We start from the raw sequence: 15,240 nt of genomic DNA, 5'->3' as shown, positions 1-15,240 counted from the left end.
TTCTGACAGTGGTTGCCAAACTAGAGCAAATTGTGCTTGTCTGCATTCTCCGCCTCCTGGGAAGCATGGTTTATTCCCCTTTCCCATTGAGTCTTTGAAATAACGTATTTTAAATATCTTCTTACTATGATAAATGATAAATGGAGGCACATGAAACCTACCCGGGGAACTAAACAGTGCGAGGGACTCAACAGGCCTCAATTGGGTAACACTTTCCCCATGAGAGAAACAGATCCCAGGCTCGATTCACAAAGTGGGTCATGGTAGCCAGTGGAGTGAATTCTCCGCAAGGTTCCCAGCTTGTCTACCAAAGATGCTGTTAAATGTCCATCTTATTGTATTTTTTTAGATCCAGTTTTGAAGTATTGATCCTCCAAGCCCTTCAACACTTCCATAAAACAATGTCTAGGTTCATGGTCCAGTTACAAACCTTTGTAGGTTCCGGTGGGAGAAATAGACCCATTTTGGTCACCAGGAATATCCTGGACTTCGGGAAGCTTTAGCGGAATCTCGAGTGCAGAATTTCTTTCTGTGCCTCCTTTAGTTCGCCTGGGGGTTCAGCTGTCCCCATTGGGAGAGAAAGCAGACAATTCCCCAAACGCCCGTGGTGGCTACTCTGCCTCCAGCCTTGCTACGAACTGAACATTTTAGACATTCTTCTCGTTAGCCCCTTCTCAGACTATTTAGAGAAAGGCAGATCCTCGCCCAGATACGCCGAGGCCCATCTACCAAGGCCTGGCGTGGTGTCTGGTGACAAAATGTGTGGTTTTGTGTTGGCTTTGGCAGGAACCCGGTCAGGCTCCAGAAAGCCCCTAGGGCAGAGGCGGGAGAGAACTTGACCCTCCGACCCAGTAGTCTGCTGCAAGGATAAGTGGCTGCTGATTTGTGTGCTCTTTTCGTCTCCCGGAGGCTGTTCTGCTTTGACCGGCCCTTCTCCAGAAGCTTGGGAATTCTTTGGAAGTCGATTGAGCAACCCCTCTGAAAAGAAGCGTCTTTTTCTCGTATTTTGCGGGTGTGTTTCTCTCTGCGTGTGGTTTCAGTTTCTTTTTTTCCCCCCCGCAGGCTGCTACGTCCGCAAAGTCGTGAATATATCCTTTGGGGTCCTGATCGCCTGTCTCAGCGTTCCGGTGGTGGTGAATCTGCTGAGCTCTCACCAGCTCATGAATACCTCCTTCAACCCCCTAAGGATAGTCAACACTTACGGGGCGTTTGGAAGGTACGGATCTTGTTGGCCAAAGATAGCCATCTTACTACGGCCCGTCTCCTTTAAGGGGGCCAGGTTTTGCTTCAGCGGTGGCCTGAATTTGCACAGGAATGGATCTGTTGATTACTTGAAGCCCGTGTGGTTCATTAGCGGGGGACAGGGTCACGTTAACCCACGGTTCTCAAAGAGAGGATAGAAAAATGGCTGTGGTTGAGATCTAAATTTAGTTAAGGAATTCAGTTTTTCCTGGCCTAGAGTCTCGCCTACCCAAGTACAGACTCTGGATTTGGACACTCGGCTGGCGGGATTTCAAATTTCTCAGCCATGGTACCACGTGCAGATTGGAGCTCACGCCTGCAGTTGGATCGATCCTCCAGCCGTGTTTGAAGGGAGCCAAAAGAGCTTTCTGGCCCGTGTTACCAAAGCCAGGCTCCCAACAGACTCTGTCCAGTCTTTCATGCTCCAAAAATCCTCCACCAGTTTTCTGCAGACCTAACCCAAGTATTTGGCGATAATTCGGAGAGGAGTTTGGGCAAACGTAACTCTCTCCTCACGCCTTTCGGCTGATCTTGGCTTCCTCGGAGTCATGGGAGTCTATTTTCCTTGGGCTGTTGCTCCTCCTCCCCCCCCCTCCCAAAATCTTGCCTCACTCAAAGGCTGAGCTGCTGTTCCCTTTGACAGTTCCCAGAGCCCCTCGACTCTGTGATGAAACGGGGCTCTTATGCATCTGTAATTCCAGCCTGTGTAAACCAATAAAAAGAGGATTGCAGCCCATAATGAATATATGATTATGTGAAAGTTGACATCTTTTGAATAGCACAGTAGGAACAGGCTTTCTATTAGTAATTTGGTGTCCTGGATTTACGGCTCGCATGTTAGCGTCGGGCAGCGAGCCATGGCTTGTAACTCAGGCTGCCATGGGAGAGAGACCCTGCGAATCCAAAGAACTGTCATTTGTGAGGATTTGGGAAAGTCCTTTCAGGCGCTCAGGAACAGGCCGTGACACCAGCAGACGGCTGTCCAGAGAGCCTTGCTGGTCAACACCTCACTGATGTGATTCTGCGGCCTGGGTACACTTTCTCCGTCCTGCCATTTTAGGTTCCAGGCGTCCTGGTTCTGGGGCCGGGCCCCTCGCGGGTCCGGAAGGTAACTCTCTCGATGCTTTCTTCCGCAGCGTCACCAAAGAGAGAACCGAGGTTGTCATTCAAGGGACGTCCAGCCCGGATCCTGGCGACCCAGCTGCGGTTTGGGAGGAGTACGAGTTCAAGTGCAAGCCGGGGGATCTGCGCCGGAGGCCCTGCTTCATCAGTCCGTATCACTATCGTCTGGACTGGCTCATGTGGTTTGCTGCCTTCCAGGTGGGCACCTGAGGGAGACCTGCGACCCCAGGAATCAGTGGTTGGAATTTGGAGTGGGAGTCCAGGCTTTGCAGGTTCACTCGGTGGCCACAGAAGCAGGCCGTAGCTTTGCAGCTGGAGCACGGATGACCCTCAGAAAGGTGCCCCCGGAAGACCTCTAAGCCCCCAAATCCACAGTTGTGCCCTTGTAGGATGTCCGAGGGTCTCTTGTCTCTGCTTTGGGGCTCAGCAGAATGGCTTCCCTCCTCTGGAGTCTCAGCGAGTCTTAGCAGCTTTGTTTTATTGGCTGACATTTTACCCAAGACTAAGGCTGTGGCTGCTGGTGACCAAGGCCAGAAACTGTGAACCCTTAAGCAGAAATACTTCTGATAACGCTTGCTAATGCTCCCCTCCACGCTGTGCTACAAATCTTCCGTTTTCTTTCTCATGCCTGTATTCCTCCTGTGGGGATGTACACTCATTCCCCCTACTCTGTAAATTTTTAAAAAATGGTTAAATGCAGATTCGGGACATATTAAAAGTTCCTGTTGGCAGTAGGACCTACGCTGGTAGGTTTAAAATGTGTGCCAACTTCCGGATCTCCCTCCCCTACATGACCCCCATTCACCAAACTCTGCCCCCAAATTTCTCGAGCTGGAAATCCTGAAATAGGGAGGCCTTGGAGAACTGTGCACATAGAATCCTGTCCTTTCCCAGGCCCAGAATCTTTTCTAAATTCGGTGCAATGAATGTTTGAAGCGAAACTTCCCTCTGTAATTTTGTACGCGGAGATTGCAAGTCCCACCGTAGGCTTCCGTGTTCCTTCTCCAGGCCACTTTTCGTATTTCCTGCGGAGGGGCTTCCTCCCTCTGCCAAGCACGCCCGATCCCTATCAGAGTCCAAGGCCCGGGTTCTTTGGGCTGCTAGAGGGGCCGGTGGAGCGTCTGACTCTCGACATGCCGCTGGAAACCCAGCAGGGCTTGGAGAGAAGATATTTACCATCCCCTTCTGCTGATCGTGACAGGCAGCTCTTTGCACCTCATCACCGCTTGATATACGACACCCTCTTCCCCTTCAGGCTTCCGGAAATATTTCCCACTTGAGGCGAATGACAAGCCGCGTGCAGCCATGTTGAAAGGGCTGGGCCAGAGCCCTCGCCCGGGGCCCTCCAGGAGACACCTGTCTGGAGAGCTGGCAGATCCGATCTTCGTGACATTGAAGAGTTTGTCCCAGAACTCCCAAGCCCGATGTGCAATTTATTAGCAGCCTGTCTCTTAATTGCGGCCCTTGAAGGCCTTGGGCCGTATTTCATCTCAGTGCACCTCTACTTGTTTTGTGAAAGCCCATCCTGCTGCTGGAATTGTATTATCCAAAGGCAATAATAGCTCTTCTCAGAGACCTCTTGTTTGGGGAGCGCCAGCGTCCCGCAGGAGTTGCAGCTCTCCACTTCTGTCCTGCCTTTGGTGATGTCACACACGGCCGGTGCACGGACACATCTGCGGATCATCTTCTTCTCTTCTGCGGAAGAGATAAATCGGCCGGGGGCTGCTGAGGCCGCTTCCCAAATGACTCCTTGCTTCAGACCTGCAGCAAACCAGCTCCCGAGCGTCCGTTGCTCGTGCGATGCTTTTTCCAAATTGAAGTTGGAGGCTAGCTTGGGTCTTAACCTTGCCTTCCCAACAAGCGCTCCTTGTGAAGCGTGCAAGAGGCAGGGTTCCCCACCCTCCTCTGTCTCGGCAGGATCTGGAAGCTGCTCCTGATAGGAGAGGCTGGAGGTCTCTTCCGCTCTGGAAAGACCCTGTGGATCCACCGTGATGAGGCCGTTTCCCAAAGGCTTTCATGTTCCTTTTAAGAAACTGGCTGCCATTGGAATTTTTTCCCCCATCTGGCATTTTGGACGGACCCGGCTCCTTGCAGAATTTATTTACCTGTTTGTCCAAACCTGCGTGTGCAGGGTTAGCATAGTGCGGCTGAACCGCTGTTGAGGGAAGCTGCTTTCTTCTGCTTTCTACCCTTTTGTTGTGCTTCTGGACCGCTGCTGTTTAAAATGGCCATAGCGCTTCCTACAAGGACACTGCCCCCCTCCCTCCCCTTATCTACTGCACTTCAAAAAAAAAACCCCATACTGAGTTGAGCCCTATGGACAAGCGGTCCATCTAGTCCAGCCTTCTGTCTCCCACAGCAGCCAGCCAGTTCCTCTGGAGGGCCGACAACAGGGCCGAGAGGCTGAGGCCTTCACTAATAGTTGCCTCCTGGCTCTGGGATTCGGAGGTCGACTGCCTCTGAATGTGGAGGTTCTCTTTAGCCAACATGATTCGTCGCCACTGATAGATCTTTCCTCCACTGCTTTGTCTGATGCCTCAATCCTCCGTGAATCTGCCCAATTCCAAATGTCTCCGTCATCACGGACTGTGGCAAAGAACGTCTGTTTTTACCCTGACTTTGCATGACACCCAGAAACACCATCTCTGCCAGCATATTCTAATGCAGCTGATCCCTGGCAAAATCTTGCAGGGCGTCTGGTCCTGTTGAGTTACTCCTCACTTGAAACGCCGAGGCGGATTGTAGGGATCTCTTTTTGACAAACGCTGCCTTATGCTGCTCATCCAGAGCGCTCTGCCTTCAGACCTACCTCCATCCCTTCTTTCCCAGAACAGCAAAAGAGAAAGCGAAACTGCTGAGTAACCTCGTGAGCCATGCGGCAGTCGGCTGTTGGCTATTTCCCCTTCCTTACACTGTCCCCTGGTGCTTGCTCGGGAGAAAACCCGGCTCTGGAGAATGGACGGATGCCAAAGCAGATCTTTCTTCTTAATAATATGAGTAATAATCTTTGTTTTAAGTTATAATCTTCCTTCTTGTGTGCTGCCCTTCCCTGTCCAGCTCAGAGCAACTGGCAAGTATAAACCAACCCATTAATCTATATATGATAAAATGTCAGTTCAGCAGATTAATTGTTAAAAACAAATTTTAAAAACGCCTCTTCTGTTTCCAGTGGGCCCTTGCAGAGGGGGGGGGGGTATCCATTTTGATGGGTTTGGCTTGCTTGTTGTACAGGGTGGATGGATTCTCAAGTAGAGAGGCTGGTATTTTACACTATTTCCCTAGCCCTGGCCATAGGCCTGACCCGAGTTCAAATGCTGCTAAGAGAATATGTAGCCCTGGCAGAGACCCATGTTTCTAACGCGAGAGAAGCGTGAGGTTTGGCATTCCAGCTTCCCTGCCGGGTAAGACCATGAGGTTGTCTGGAGCAATTACTGCCTGGGAACACCAGGAGCAGGAGGAGACAGGGGGTTACCCTGCAGAAATGTCACTCGAGGTTCCCCAGGACTTCCTTGGCTCTAAACGATGAGTGCGGTTGCTCTTTATGTAGAAGCACCTTAAAAATCAAGATCTCACACGATCGACCCAATGCTTCTTTGTGTTGACTGACGGATCTCCGTCTCTTCCTCCCGCATGCTCTTCTTCCGCAAGACCTACGAGCAGAACGAATGGATCATCCACTTGGCTGGGAAACTGCTGGCCAACGAGAAGGAGGTTTTGTCCCTGATGGCCTCCAATCCATTCGAGGGCAAGGCTCCGCCCAGGTAAGGCCAAGCAGCACTCAGAAGGGACGTTGGGTACTTTGGGGGGAAACTGAGGCAGCCTGCCCCCAAAACAACTAGGCCTTCCTTTGCCTATTTATTTGATTTCTCTTATGGCATGTGTGCAATCTAGCCAGGAGAACGTAAAATTGTCTGGCAGCCTGGGAAGAAGAAGAGTTGGTTCTTCTATGCCGCTTTTCTCTACCTGAAGGAGTCTCAAAGTAGTTTACGCTTGCCTTCCCTTTCCTCTCCCTACAACAGACACCCTGTGAGGTGGGTGAGGCTGAGAGAGCCCTGAAGCTGCTTGGTCAGGACAGCTCTATCAGTGCTGTGGCGAGCCCAAGGTCACCCAGCTGGCTGCATGTGGGGGAGCGCGGAATCAATCCCAGCTTGCCAGATTAGAAGTCCACACTCCAAACCACGACACCAAGAGATGTTTGGGGGTTGTTTGCTATTGTCGGCCTCCCTGTCGTTGCTGATTATCCCAAATTTGACACCATTTTTATGCCATTGAAGAGGAAACATAACGTTGACAATGGCCTCGTTTTAGTGGGGGAAATTCTGTGCCGGCAAACGGAAAATAGGGCGGGAATGAAGATTCCCAGGTTCATTTCTGTACGAGAGAGAAAGGAAGGGAAAACAGGGCTGAGAAATTTGGTGCCATCCCTATAGACATGGGCCTAGAAAGTTCACCTCATCTTGTCCTGCCCCCTTTAAAGTTCTCCTGCTAACAGAGACTCAACGCCTCTGATCGCCAGGGGAGTCTCCCTGTTTCTTAATGCCTTGGAAATGAAATTTTCAGGAAGCGGAATAGGCAAGATTCTTTTCCGCTCCCCTTCGACTCCTAAAATTATAGCGGTTCCCCCCCCCCATTTTGCAAGGGTGATAAGTATGAAATGAGAAGCAGGTGACCGATTAAAAAAACGAAATCATTGTCGAGCGGGGAGCCGCCAAATCGGAGCGTGAAACCTGACTTCGAGTGCCGGCAGTTCTGCAAAACTCCGACTTGCAAAATGTGGGGGTCTGGCGGGTGGGGGTCATAAAACCGCATGGCCATAAATCTCCCAACACTGGACGTTTCAGCAGAGAAAATTAATAAGTGATTTAGCACGCCGTCACGGGGGCCGGCTGTCGCACCCCTCCCCCCCCATGTGGTTTTGCTTAGGTGAGAAAGGGGCAATTAGATTTCAATTAGAAAAGAAATCCATACTGGATTTTCCAGCGGCGTCACGTGACCCATCTGAAATTTGCTTTCTCAGCTGCGGCTCCCGAGGGAATCTAAAGTGGAATAAGCTGCTTGGGTTGTGTGTCCCTTGCAGCTGAGGGCACCAAGCGTGGTTGGGCTGAACCCCTCCCTGGAGACCTTGTGGCCTGCAGAAGGTGGATTCCCCTCTCGTGGCACGTTGCAGCACAAATAGATGGGAGCTCGATAACCGGCACGGAATCCCTGGGGCAGTGTGCGTAAACTGGGCCAAGGACAATGTTAGGTTGGTGGGTCTGAAGTTGGGTGCGGGAACAATCTAGAGATGGGTCCACCTACTGCTAAATGCCAGCGGATGACGGTGTGTGAGTAATTTACCGGGGTCCCCCAAAACGAAGGGAAGTTTTGTGCAGGGGGACGCATGAAATCGGGCCAGTCTGTTTGAGCTGGGCAGGGTTATTCAGGGGGTTGGGGTTTTATCTTTGATTATTGTGTTCTGTTGTGGTATCATCTCTATTGTAAACAGCCACAAGCTGGCTGGCCCAAGAGCAGTGGTCAATGAGTCCAAAATAAACCCCACCCCATCAGGTCTTGCCGCCAGGATCTTCCACACTCTCTGCCTTCCTTACCCATTCCCCAAATGGACCTTCTTCTTCCCCTGTTGTGTTTCTGGGCTCTGGCTTCTCAGCGGCCCCAATTGGGTGGACCACTCTGGCTTGTATTTGCCCAGTTCCCCAATCCACCGGTCAGTAGGCTTCCCCCATGTCTCGGGGCAGGGAGTTCACATGCTGATCAGACAGTTCCAAGGTCTCCTTTAGCCAGTCCATTGTCGGAAGAATTTCTTCTGACCGCTATGCAGCTTGTGAGACTTTCTCCTCGAAATCAGGCCGCGGCCCTTTTGTCCTTCCGTTATGTGGATGAGCTTGTGCTTTCCCCCCGAAAGGTCTCATCTGTTCCGGAGAGACAGCTGTACTCTCTGCAACTAATTACAGCTGTCGGGAAGATTTAGAGGCTGCCCCGTAACAGCTTAAAAGATGGCTGCTCATTTTTTAGCACGCTTGCAGTTGGGAGATGTCATCGAGAGGCGATGGCGGGTAGCATCTCCACGGAGCAGCTGCCACCAGCAATCCGGGGATGGGGAAGGAAACTGTGGAATGTCCGTTCTAAAACAAACAGTCCATCCTTCGCTGTTGGCAGGCAGGAGGGGAATTGGTTTCTCTCCCGCTCAAATTTTGTCTCTGTTGAGTTTGAGGCACTCGGATAAATACGGGTTGGGGAATAGGGTCCAAACGCCCAACGACTGGTACATTTTATTGGACACGTCTCCATTTTATATGAAGCTGAGGGTCCTCTCCTCTGGAACTGTTTTATCATAGCAAGAAGCTCGTGAGTGGATCAGGCCGAGAGCGACCGACCTGCATCGCTTTGCTTTGGTGAGCCTCTGTGGAATTCTGACACAGGCTGGGCGGCACAACAATAAAATGGCTGCCCCAGGAGGCGGAGCCAGGCACGAAATGGCTGCCGGAGAACGTGCCACCAAGCATACACCTAGAGGAAGTGCGAGAGTAGGGGAGACGAGGTGCTATTTTGAAAACGCACTGGGAAAGAGGAGTGAGAAAGAATACAACAAACATGGCGGCAGCTCCTGTCTCTTTGTTTTCATCTGCCCTGCCAATCTAATCTTTAGGGGCCTGTCAAAAGCCATGCGGGGTGCTCTACCTGGCCCTGCTCACTTTCTGAGAATGCTTGACAGATGTCAGATAAGGGGTTGGTAGGAGCTGTGGCCCCCTTGGGGGCTCCATTGGTCTGGGTGGAGCCCTGTTGACACTGGGGCCGCTCGCTAATTAGAAGGGTTTCCTTCCTCCCCCCTAAAGCTCCCCAGTTGTGCCTGCACCGGTGCTATGCCTGAACACAACTCAGAAGCAGAGCAGGCCGCCTCCATGGTCCCTCCCCACGAGGCCAGTGGGGCACCCGGTCAGCTAGGGCTGCTGCTGAAGATGGATGTGTTCTGGGGAAGGGAGGGGGCTCTGCCCCACGTCCCAAATCTGCAACATCTCAGAACGAAACCCACGGGGCTGCCCAGGCTCCCGTAAACGTCGATACTCTGTAATGCTCTAATTATTAACAGGAAACCTTCTGCTCCCGAAAAGTAAACACCCTGGGAGCAACACTTCAGCCCCTGGTTTTTATTTTTTCAAAATGGGGGGGGGGTGAAGGGGCCTTCCCTCCCACCACAGATAATTAAAACAGCAGCTGGGAGAGAATGTCCTTGTGACGGAATCCAGGTTTGCAAAAGGGAGGCCGGCCTGCGGGGCCCAGGCTGGGAAGGGCAGGGGGGTATTAATGGCCCTACAATGGAAGGGGGGCTCCGAATCGCTAGCAGAATGTCTGTCATTAAGTCGGGGTGGGGGGGGGAGCGGGCGTGGAGGGAGGGCAGGTGACGGACAGGGGGGAGTGGGCGTTTTTCACGCTACCTGGTAACTGCAGGGTGGCTGGCCCACTCTTGGGCAATAGCCACCGTGTCGGTCATCTCTCTTATTTCCTTTCTGTAATTTATTTCCTTTAAACAAACAAACAAATAACCAAATCTTTGCTTTTATCACCCGCTATAGCGCAGGGTGGATGACAACACGGTTAAAGCTATCCATGATAAACATAATCAGTCATCCTTTAACTTGCCCACAATTAATTAAACACAGATAGGGGTGCAAATGTTTCCGGAAGAGGTCTTCCTTCGGTTTCCGGGACTGAGGCCAGCATTTCTGGATGGTCTGTCGGGGCCATGACCAGCGGCCTGGCGGAATAGCTCCGTCTTACAGGCCCTGCGGAACTGATCAGGACCCCAATTGGTCAGAGTGTTCCACCAGGCAGAAAGTGGCCAAGGCCCATTTCGCCTCCTTTGGGCCGGGAGCCTGAGCAGATGCTGGGGTGATGATGTTGGTGTTCTTTGGAGGGTAGAGGAGCGGAGGTGCCGATCCGAGCCGGATTAGGGTTTTGAAAGGTGCCGGTGTTAGTTGGGCTCCGTTCAGGGCTGGGAGACGTATCACCCGCCTCCCTGCATGCTGCCCCAGCCAGAGGGCCTCCATCTTGGTTGGATTCAACTTCAGTCTACTCGGCTTGAGCCAATCCACTCCCGGCATCATCTGGCGGTGTCAACGGGTGACTGTCCATTAGCAGAAATAGCTGGATGTCACTGTCTTAGTGGTGACCACCCAGCCCCAAACTCCAGATCAGCTGGGTGAGGGGTCCCATATTGATGTTCATTATCATGGGGAGAGTATAGTTCCCCACGAGACCCCACAACTGAGGTCTCTATGCTGGGAAAGGCCTCTCCCCGATGCCACTCTGTGTCCCTGATACTCTATCCTCGTGTTCTCGTTCCCCACCAAGTCCTGACCTCCCGCAGCCTTCCTTCTGAAATCCATTTGTTGATGCTCCTTCGCTGACCGCTTCGCTCCAAATGGTTGCAATCTCCATGACCGTCCCACAATTGGCCAGTGGCTCGGTCCTGACAGCTAGCAGAAATTCCAACGCGATGGTTTGGCCGCCAGCTCTTTTGTTCGTCACTGTCCTTAATGAGTCCTGGCCTAGTGAGAGTTTGCCCGGGCACGTTGTCAGCCATGCAAACTGAGCGACAGTTCTCCCGGGCACATTGTCAGCCACACAAACCGAGCGAGAGTTCGCCCGGGCACGTTGTCAGCCACACAAACCGAGCGAGAGTTTGCCCGGGCACGTTGTCAGCCATACAAACTGAGCGACAGTTCTCCTGGGCACGTTGTCAGCCACACAAACCGAGCGAGAGTTCGCCCGGGCACGTTGTCAGCCACACAAACCGAGCGAGAGTTCGCCCGGGCACATTGTCGGCCACACAAGTGCGTGAATGGCCTCTCGACTCTGTGAGCAAGAGGTCCCCAGTGCTTGCGTAACGTCCTCCAAGGCCTGGTGTTTTCTTTTTTTTTCTGGGGAGGGGGGATCCATCCTCCCCCAACCGCGGAGCCTGGCTCTCCCCCTCAATGGCGCTGTTTGTATTTGAGTAGCCGAGCGAGGGAATTCCAAATGAGCTCTGAGTTGCTTCTGACATTTTTATACGGTGGCTTATTTTATTAACTTCTCCGGCGAGCGGCGCGAAGGACTCTGCGGCGGCTCCAAAGCGTGGGGCTGTGATCCCCTCCCCTGTCAGCATGTTTCCCGTTGAAGGGGGGCACCAGGAACCGAAACAGTGGCCCGCAATAGCTTGTGCAGACTCCAGAAGTGTGTTGGATGACTGATGAATGTTTCTTTCTCCACTTTCTCCCCCCCCCCCCCCCACCGGTTTTTCCTCCTTTTTGCTTTTGCTTTTCAATGAGGGCCTTTCTCTTGCAACTCTCTTGGGGCCAGAGCTTTCCAAGCCTGGCAAATCCACTGCAACGGACAGCAGGATGGGGGGGGGGTCTGTGGCTCAGTGGAAGAGCCTCTGCTTGGCGTGCGGAAGGTCTCCGGTTCAACCCCCGGCCTCGGCAGTTAAGTGGGTCAGGCAGCCGGTGATGGGAAAGACCTCCGCCTGGGTACCCTGGAGAACAGCTGACTGTCAGAGCGGACAAGACTGACTTGGGCGGGCTGATGGTCTTGGGGTCCTTGTGGAGAGATGGCTGGAGCCCCCGAGGGGACTGAGCAGGAGGCTGAGGGGGTTATGATCAGAGACACCCACGGGGGCTTCCCTGGTTTGGAAAGCTGACTGGCTGGTGCAGAGAGAACTGTATCTGTTATAATTATACAGTCCCCTTCTTTAATAATTATGTAGCCCTGATCCCACCTTGACCTCAGGAGCATGAGGCAAATGCCCCCCTAAACAGTCCCAGGTGGGGGGGGGAGGGACGATACCTGCTAGGTGTCATGGTTAAGAACGGCAACCTGTACTGTGGAGAACTGGGTTTGATTCCCCACTCCTTCGCCCCATGCAGCCAGCTGGGGCCATCCTTGGGCCATTTACAGTTCTCTCAGAGCGATTGTTAGCTGCTCTGAGACTCCTTCGAGGAGTAAAAGAGACCAGTTCTGTTCCTTATCTGTTAATGAAACTGTGCGGGATATCTACTGACTCATTGGTGGCTCAGAGGGGGATAACTGGGCCGTTGAAGGGTTTACGTGGATGTTAAAATGATCTCTCCTCTTTAAAAAAAAATCCTGCATGGCTTGCTCCCTTTTTTAAAACCGGAAGAACTTGGAAATAAGGAAAGTGCATTCCAATAATCATTAAATGATCATACCCCTGAAATTACAGACACGGTTGCTAAATTTCTAGTTGGAATGATTTGTAGCCAGAAGTGCATTTTTATCCTCCCCATAGGACCTCAGGCTTCTGTCCCCTTGGGGAGAGAACAGCCTTGCACGGGAGGCCAGGCCAAGAGAGAATGTGTAGCTCCTCTCTGAGTTTCATGGCTGAGCGTGTGTGGGGCTCTCCACTGTGCCCTGCTGCTCATAAAAACAAGCGCTGGAGGTGTTGAGTTCTGTTCTTTGGGACCCAACCAAGTCCTGTTGTTTTCTATTCCCAGGTGGGTCCGGGGAGAGCACTTCCGGTACAAGTTCAGCCGCCCAGGAGGGAAGCACGCCGGAGAGGGGAAGTGGTGGATCCGGAAGAGGATTGGCCCCTACTTCCCACCCGTCAACCTGGAGGGGCTGAAGAAATATTTCGAGGCCCGTGAGTGGCCCCTGCCAGCCCGGAACTGACCCACTGACCTGACCCTCTCGGGAAGAGACTTATGGATCTCTTAGGTCTCCGGACTGTCCGCATCTCTTAGCCATCTCTCTCTCTCCTCTGGAAACGTAGGCAGGGCTGCCGAATCCGTCAGTTGACCTCTGCTCCCGTTTTTGCCTTGCACGCTCTGCATTTCGCGGGTGTTTCCGCTTGTCCGTCCCGCTCGGTCAGTCTAATCCTAAGTTCTCGCCAGGGATGACAGGCCGGGGACCTCAGCAGCTGCAAAGACGCCCCCGTCCCTCAAGCCGCCATTCCGGAGATTGTCCCAGTGAGTGCAACTCAAGTGTTTGGTGGGGACCAGGGACTTAAAGAGGGAAAGTGAGGTAAACAAAGAGAGTCCTGATGGGAAAACCTTAGTGTAGGGGAATCTGCACAAAATGGCCACCACCAGAGGCGGAGCCTGAGAGCAGGGGAGAAGAGGGGTTGGTTTTACACTGTGTCCAAGAGAATGCAAGCCACACGGAACTACTGTTATTCTGATCTGACCAGCCAATTGGCTCTCCAGTGGCCACTCAGAAGCCCTGATAGGTCAGAGCCCCATATGTCCCCACCTGCTTTCTAACAACAATTGGTGGGTTTCCCGTTCTCGCGTGGGGACTGCGGGCAAAGACATCCAAGCCCCTCTTCCCAACCACTTGTGTCTCAGTCACAGAAGTGTATTCCTGTGGAGGATGTAGGTGCTTAACTCAAAATAAATAAATAAAATAAAAACAGATTCCAGATCCAAGCAGAGATAAGGAGCTTGGTTGGTCAAGTGACCCTTTTTTTGGGTTCAATTCCAGGGGAAAGCACAATGAAGGCAAAAGACGATGCTGCGTTTTGGCTCAGTCATTCAAAGGTAAGTCAAAAGGTACCGCCACAACAGCATAGAAACCTTTATTCAGCAAAAATATCAACATGTAAAGCAGTCGCTGCTCAGCATAGCCTCTGCCCAGGTCAATACGCTTTTGAAGGTGGGTTTCCATCTCTCTGGCCCTTCCCCGAGGAATTCGGCACTCTTCGATCGACGCCGCGTCAGAACGGCAGCTCTGCCATGCTGGAGGGACTCGAATAATGTCCCTATTAAAATGGTCCTTGAGTTTGGGGAACATTCTCTGGGACTCTTCTGGTCCGCAGGCTTTTGAGGGTCCAGACTTCATGTCAAAATGGCTGCCATGAGTCATATACAAAATGGCTGCCATAGGATGGGGAGGAGTCAGCTACAAAATGGCTGACATAGGAAGGGGAAGAGTCAGATACAAAATGGCTGCCATGAGACAGCTACAAAATGGCTGCCATGAGTCATCTACAAAATGGATGCCTAGGGAAGGGGAGGAGTCAGCTATAAAATGGCTGCCATGAGGAGAGGAGCAAAATACAAAATGGCTGCCAATGGAATCGGAGGATTTCACTACAAAATGGCTGCCTAGGAAAGGGGAGGACTCATCTACAAAATGGCTGCCTAGGGAAGGGGTGGATCCAACTCCAAAATGGCTACCTAGGAAAGGGGAGGAGTCAGCTACAAAATGGCTGCCATGTCATCTACAACATGGCTGCCTAGGGAAAGGGAGGAGTCAGATACAAAATGGCTGACTAGGGAAGGGGAGGAGATAGACACAAAATGGCTGCCATACGAAGGGAAGGTCAGCTACAAAGGGAGGAATCAGCTACAAAATGGCTGCCTTAGGAAGGGGAGGAGTCAGCTACAAAATGGCTGCCATTTCTAGAGGAGTCAGTTACAAAATGGCTGCCATAGGAAGAGGAGGGGTCACCTACAAAATGGCTGCCATTAGTCATCTACAAAATGGCTGTCTAGGGAAGGGGAGGAGTCAGCTACAAAATGGCTGCCATAGGAAGGGGAGGAGTCAGCTACAAAATGGCCACCATGAGAAGAGTCAACTCCAAAATGGCTGCCTAAGGAAGGGGAGGAGTTAGCTACAAAATGGCTTTCATAGGAAGGGAAGTTCAACTCCAAAATGGCTGCCAAGAGAAAAGGGGTCAGCTACAAAATGGCTTCCAAGAGAAAAGGGGTCAGCTACAAAATGGCTGCCATAGGAAGGGGAGGAGTCAGCTACAAAATGGCTGCCATGAGTCATCTACAAAATAGCTGACTAGGGAAGGGGAGGAGTTAGGTACAAAATGGCTACCAAAGGAAGGGAAGGTCAGCTACAAAATGGCTGCCATAAGAAGAGTCAGCTACAAAATGG

The 15,240-nt window shown here is 52.1% G+C and overlaps 1 protein-coding gene across 1 annotated transcript in view; it reads left to right on the top strand.

Annotated features, from left to right (window-relative positions):
* The window catches only part of CIAO3 (cytosolic iron-sulfur assembly component 3), a 123,202-nt gene that overhangs the window by 72,225 nt on the left and 35,737 nt on the right, over positions 1-15,240 (top strand). The window contains exons 8-12 of the mRNA XM_077316964.1: positions 1,063-1,216; positions 2,379-2,562; positions 6,013-6,125; positions 12,852-13,322; positions 13,837-13,892. Of these exons, the coding sequence (XP_077173079.1) occupies positions 1,063-1,216; positions 2,379-2,562; positions 6,013-6,125; positions 12,852-13,026 (626 nt within the window). The 3' untranslated portion in view covers positions 13,027-13,322; positions 13,837-13,892. The remainder of the gene's footprint in view (positions 1-1,062; positions 1,217-2,378; positions 2,563-6,012; positions 6,126-12,851; positions 13,323-13,836; positions 13,893-15,240) is intronic.

This window comes from Paroedura picta, chromosome 17, assembly GCF_049243985.1.
Source record: "Paroedura picta isolate Pp20150507F chromosome 17, Ppicta_v3.0, whole genome shotgun sequence".
NCBI classification, from domain to species: domain Eukaryota; kingdom Metazoa; phylum Chordata; class Lepidosauria; order Squamata; family Gekkonidae; genus Paroedura; species Paroedura picta.
The sequence above is the reverse complement of the archived record's forward strand: the minus strand, read 5'-3'. Positions and strand labels throughout refer to the sequence as shown.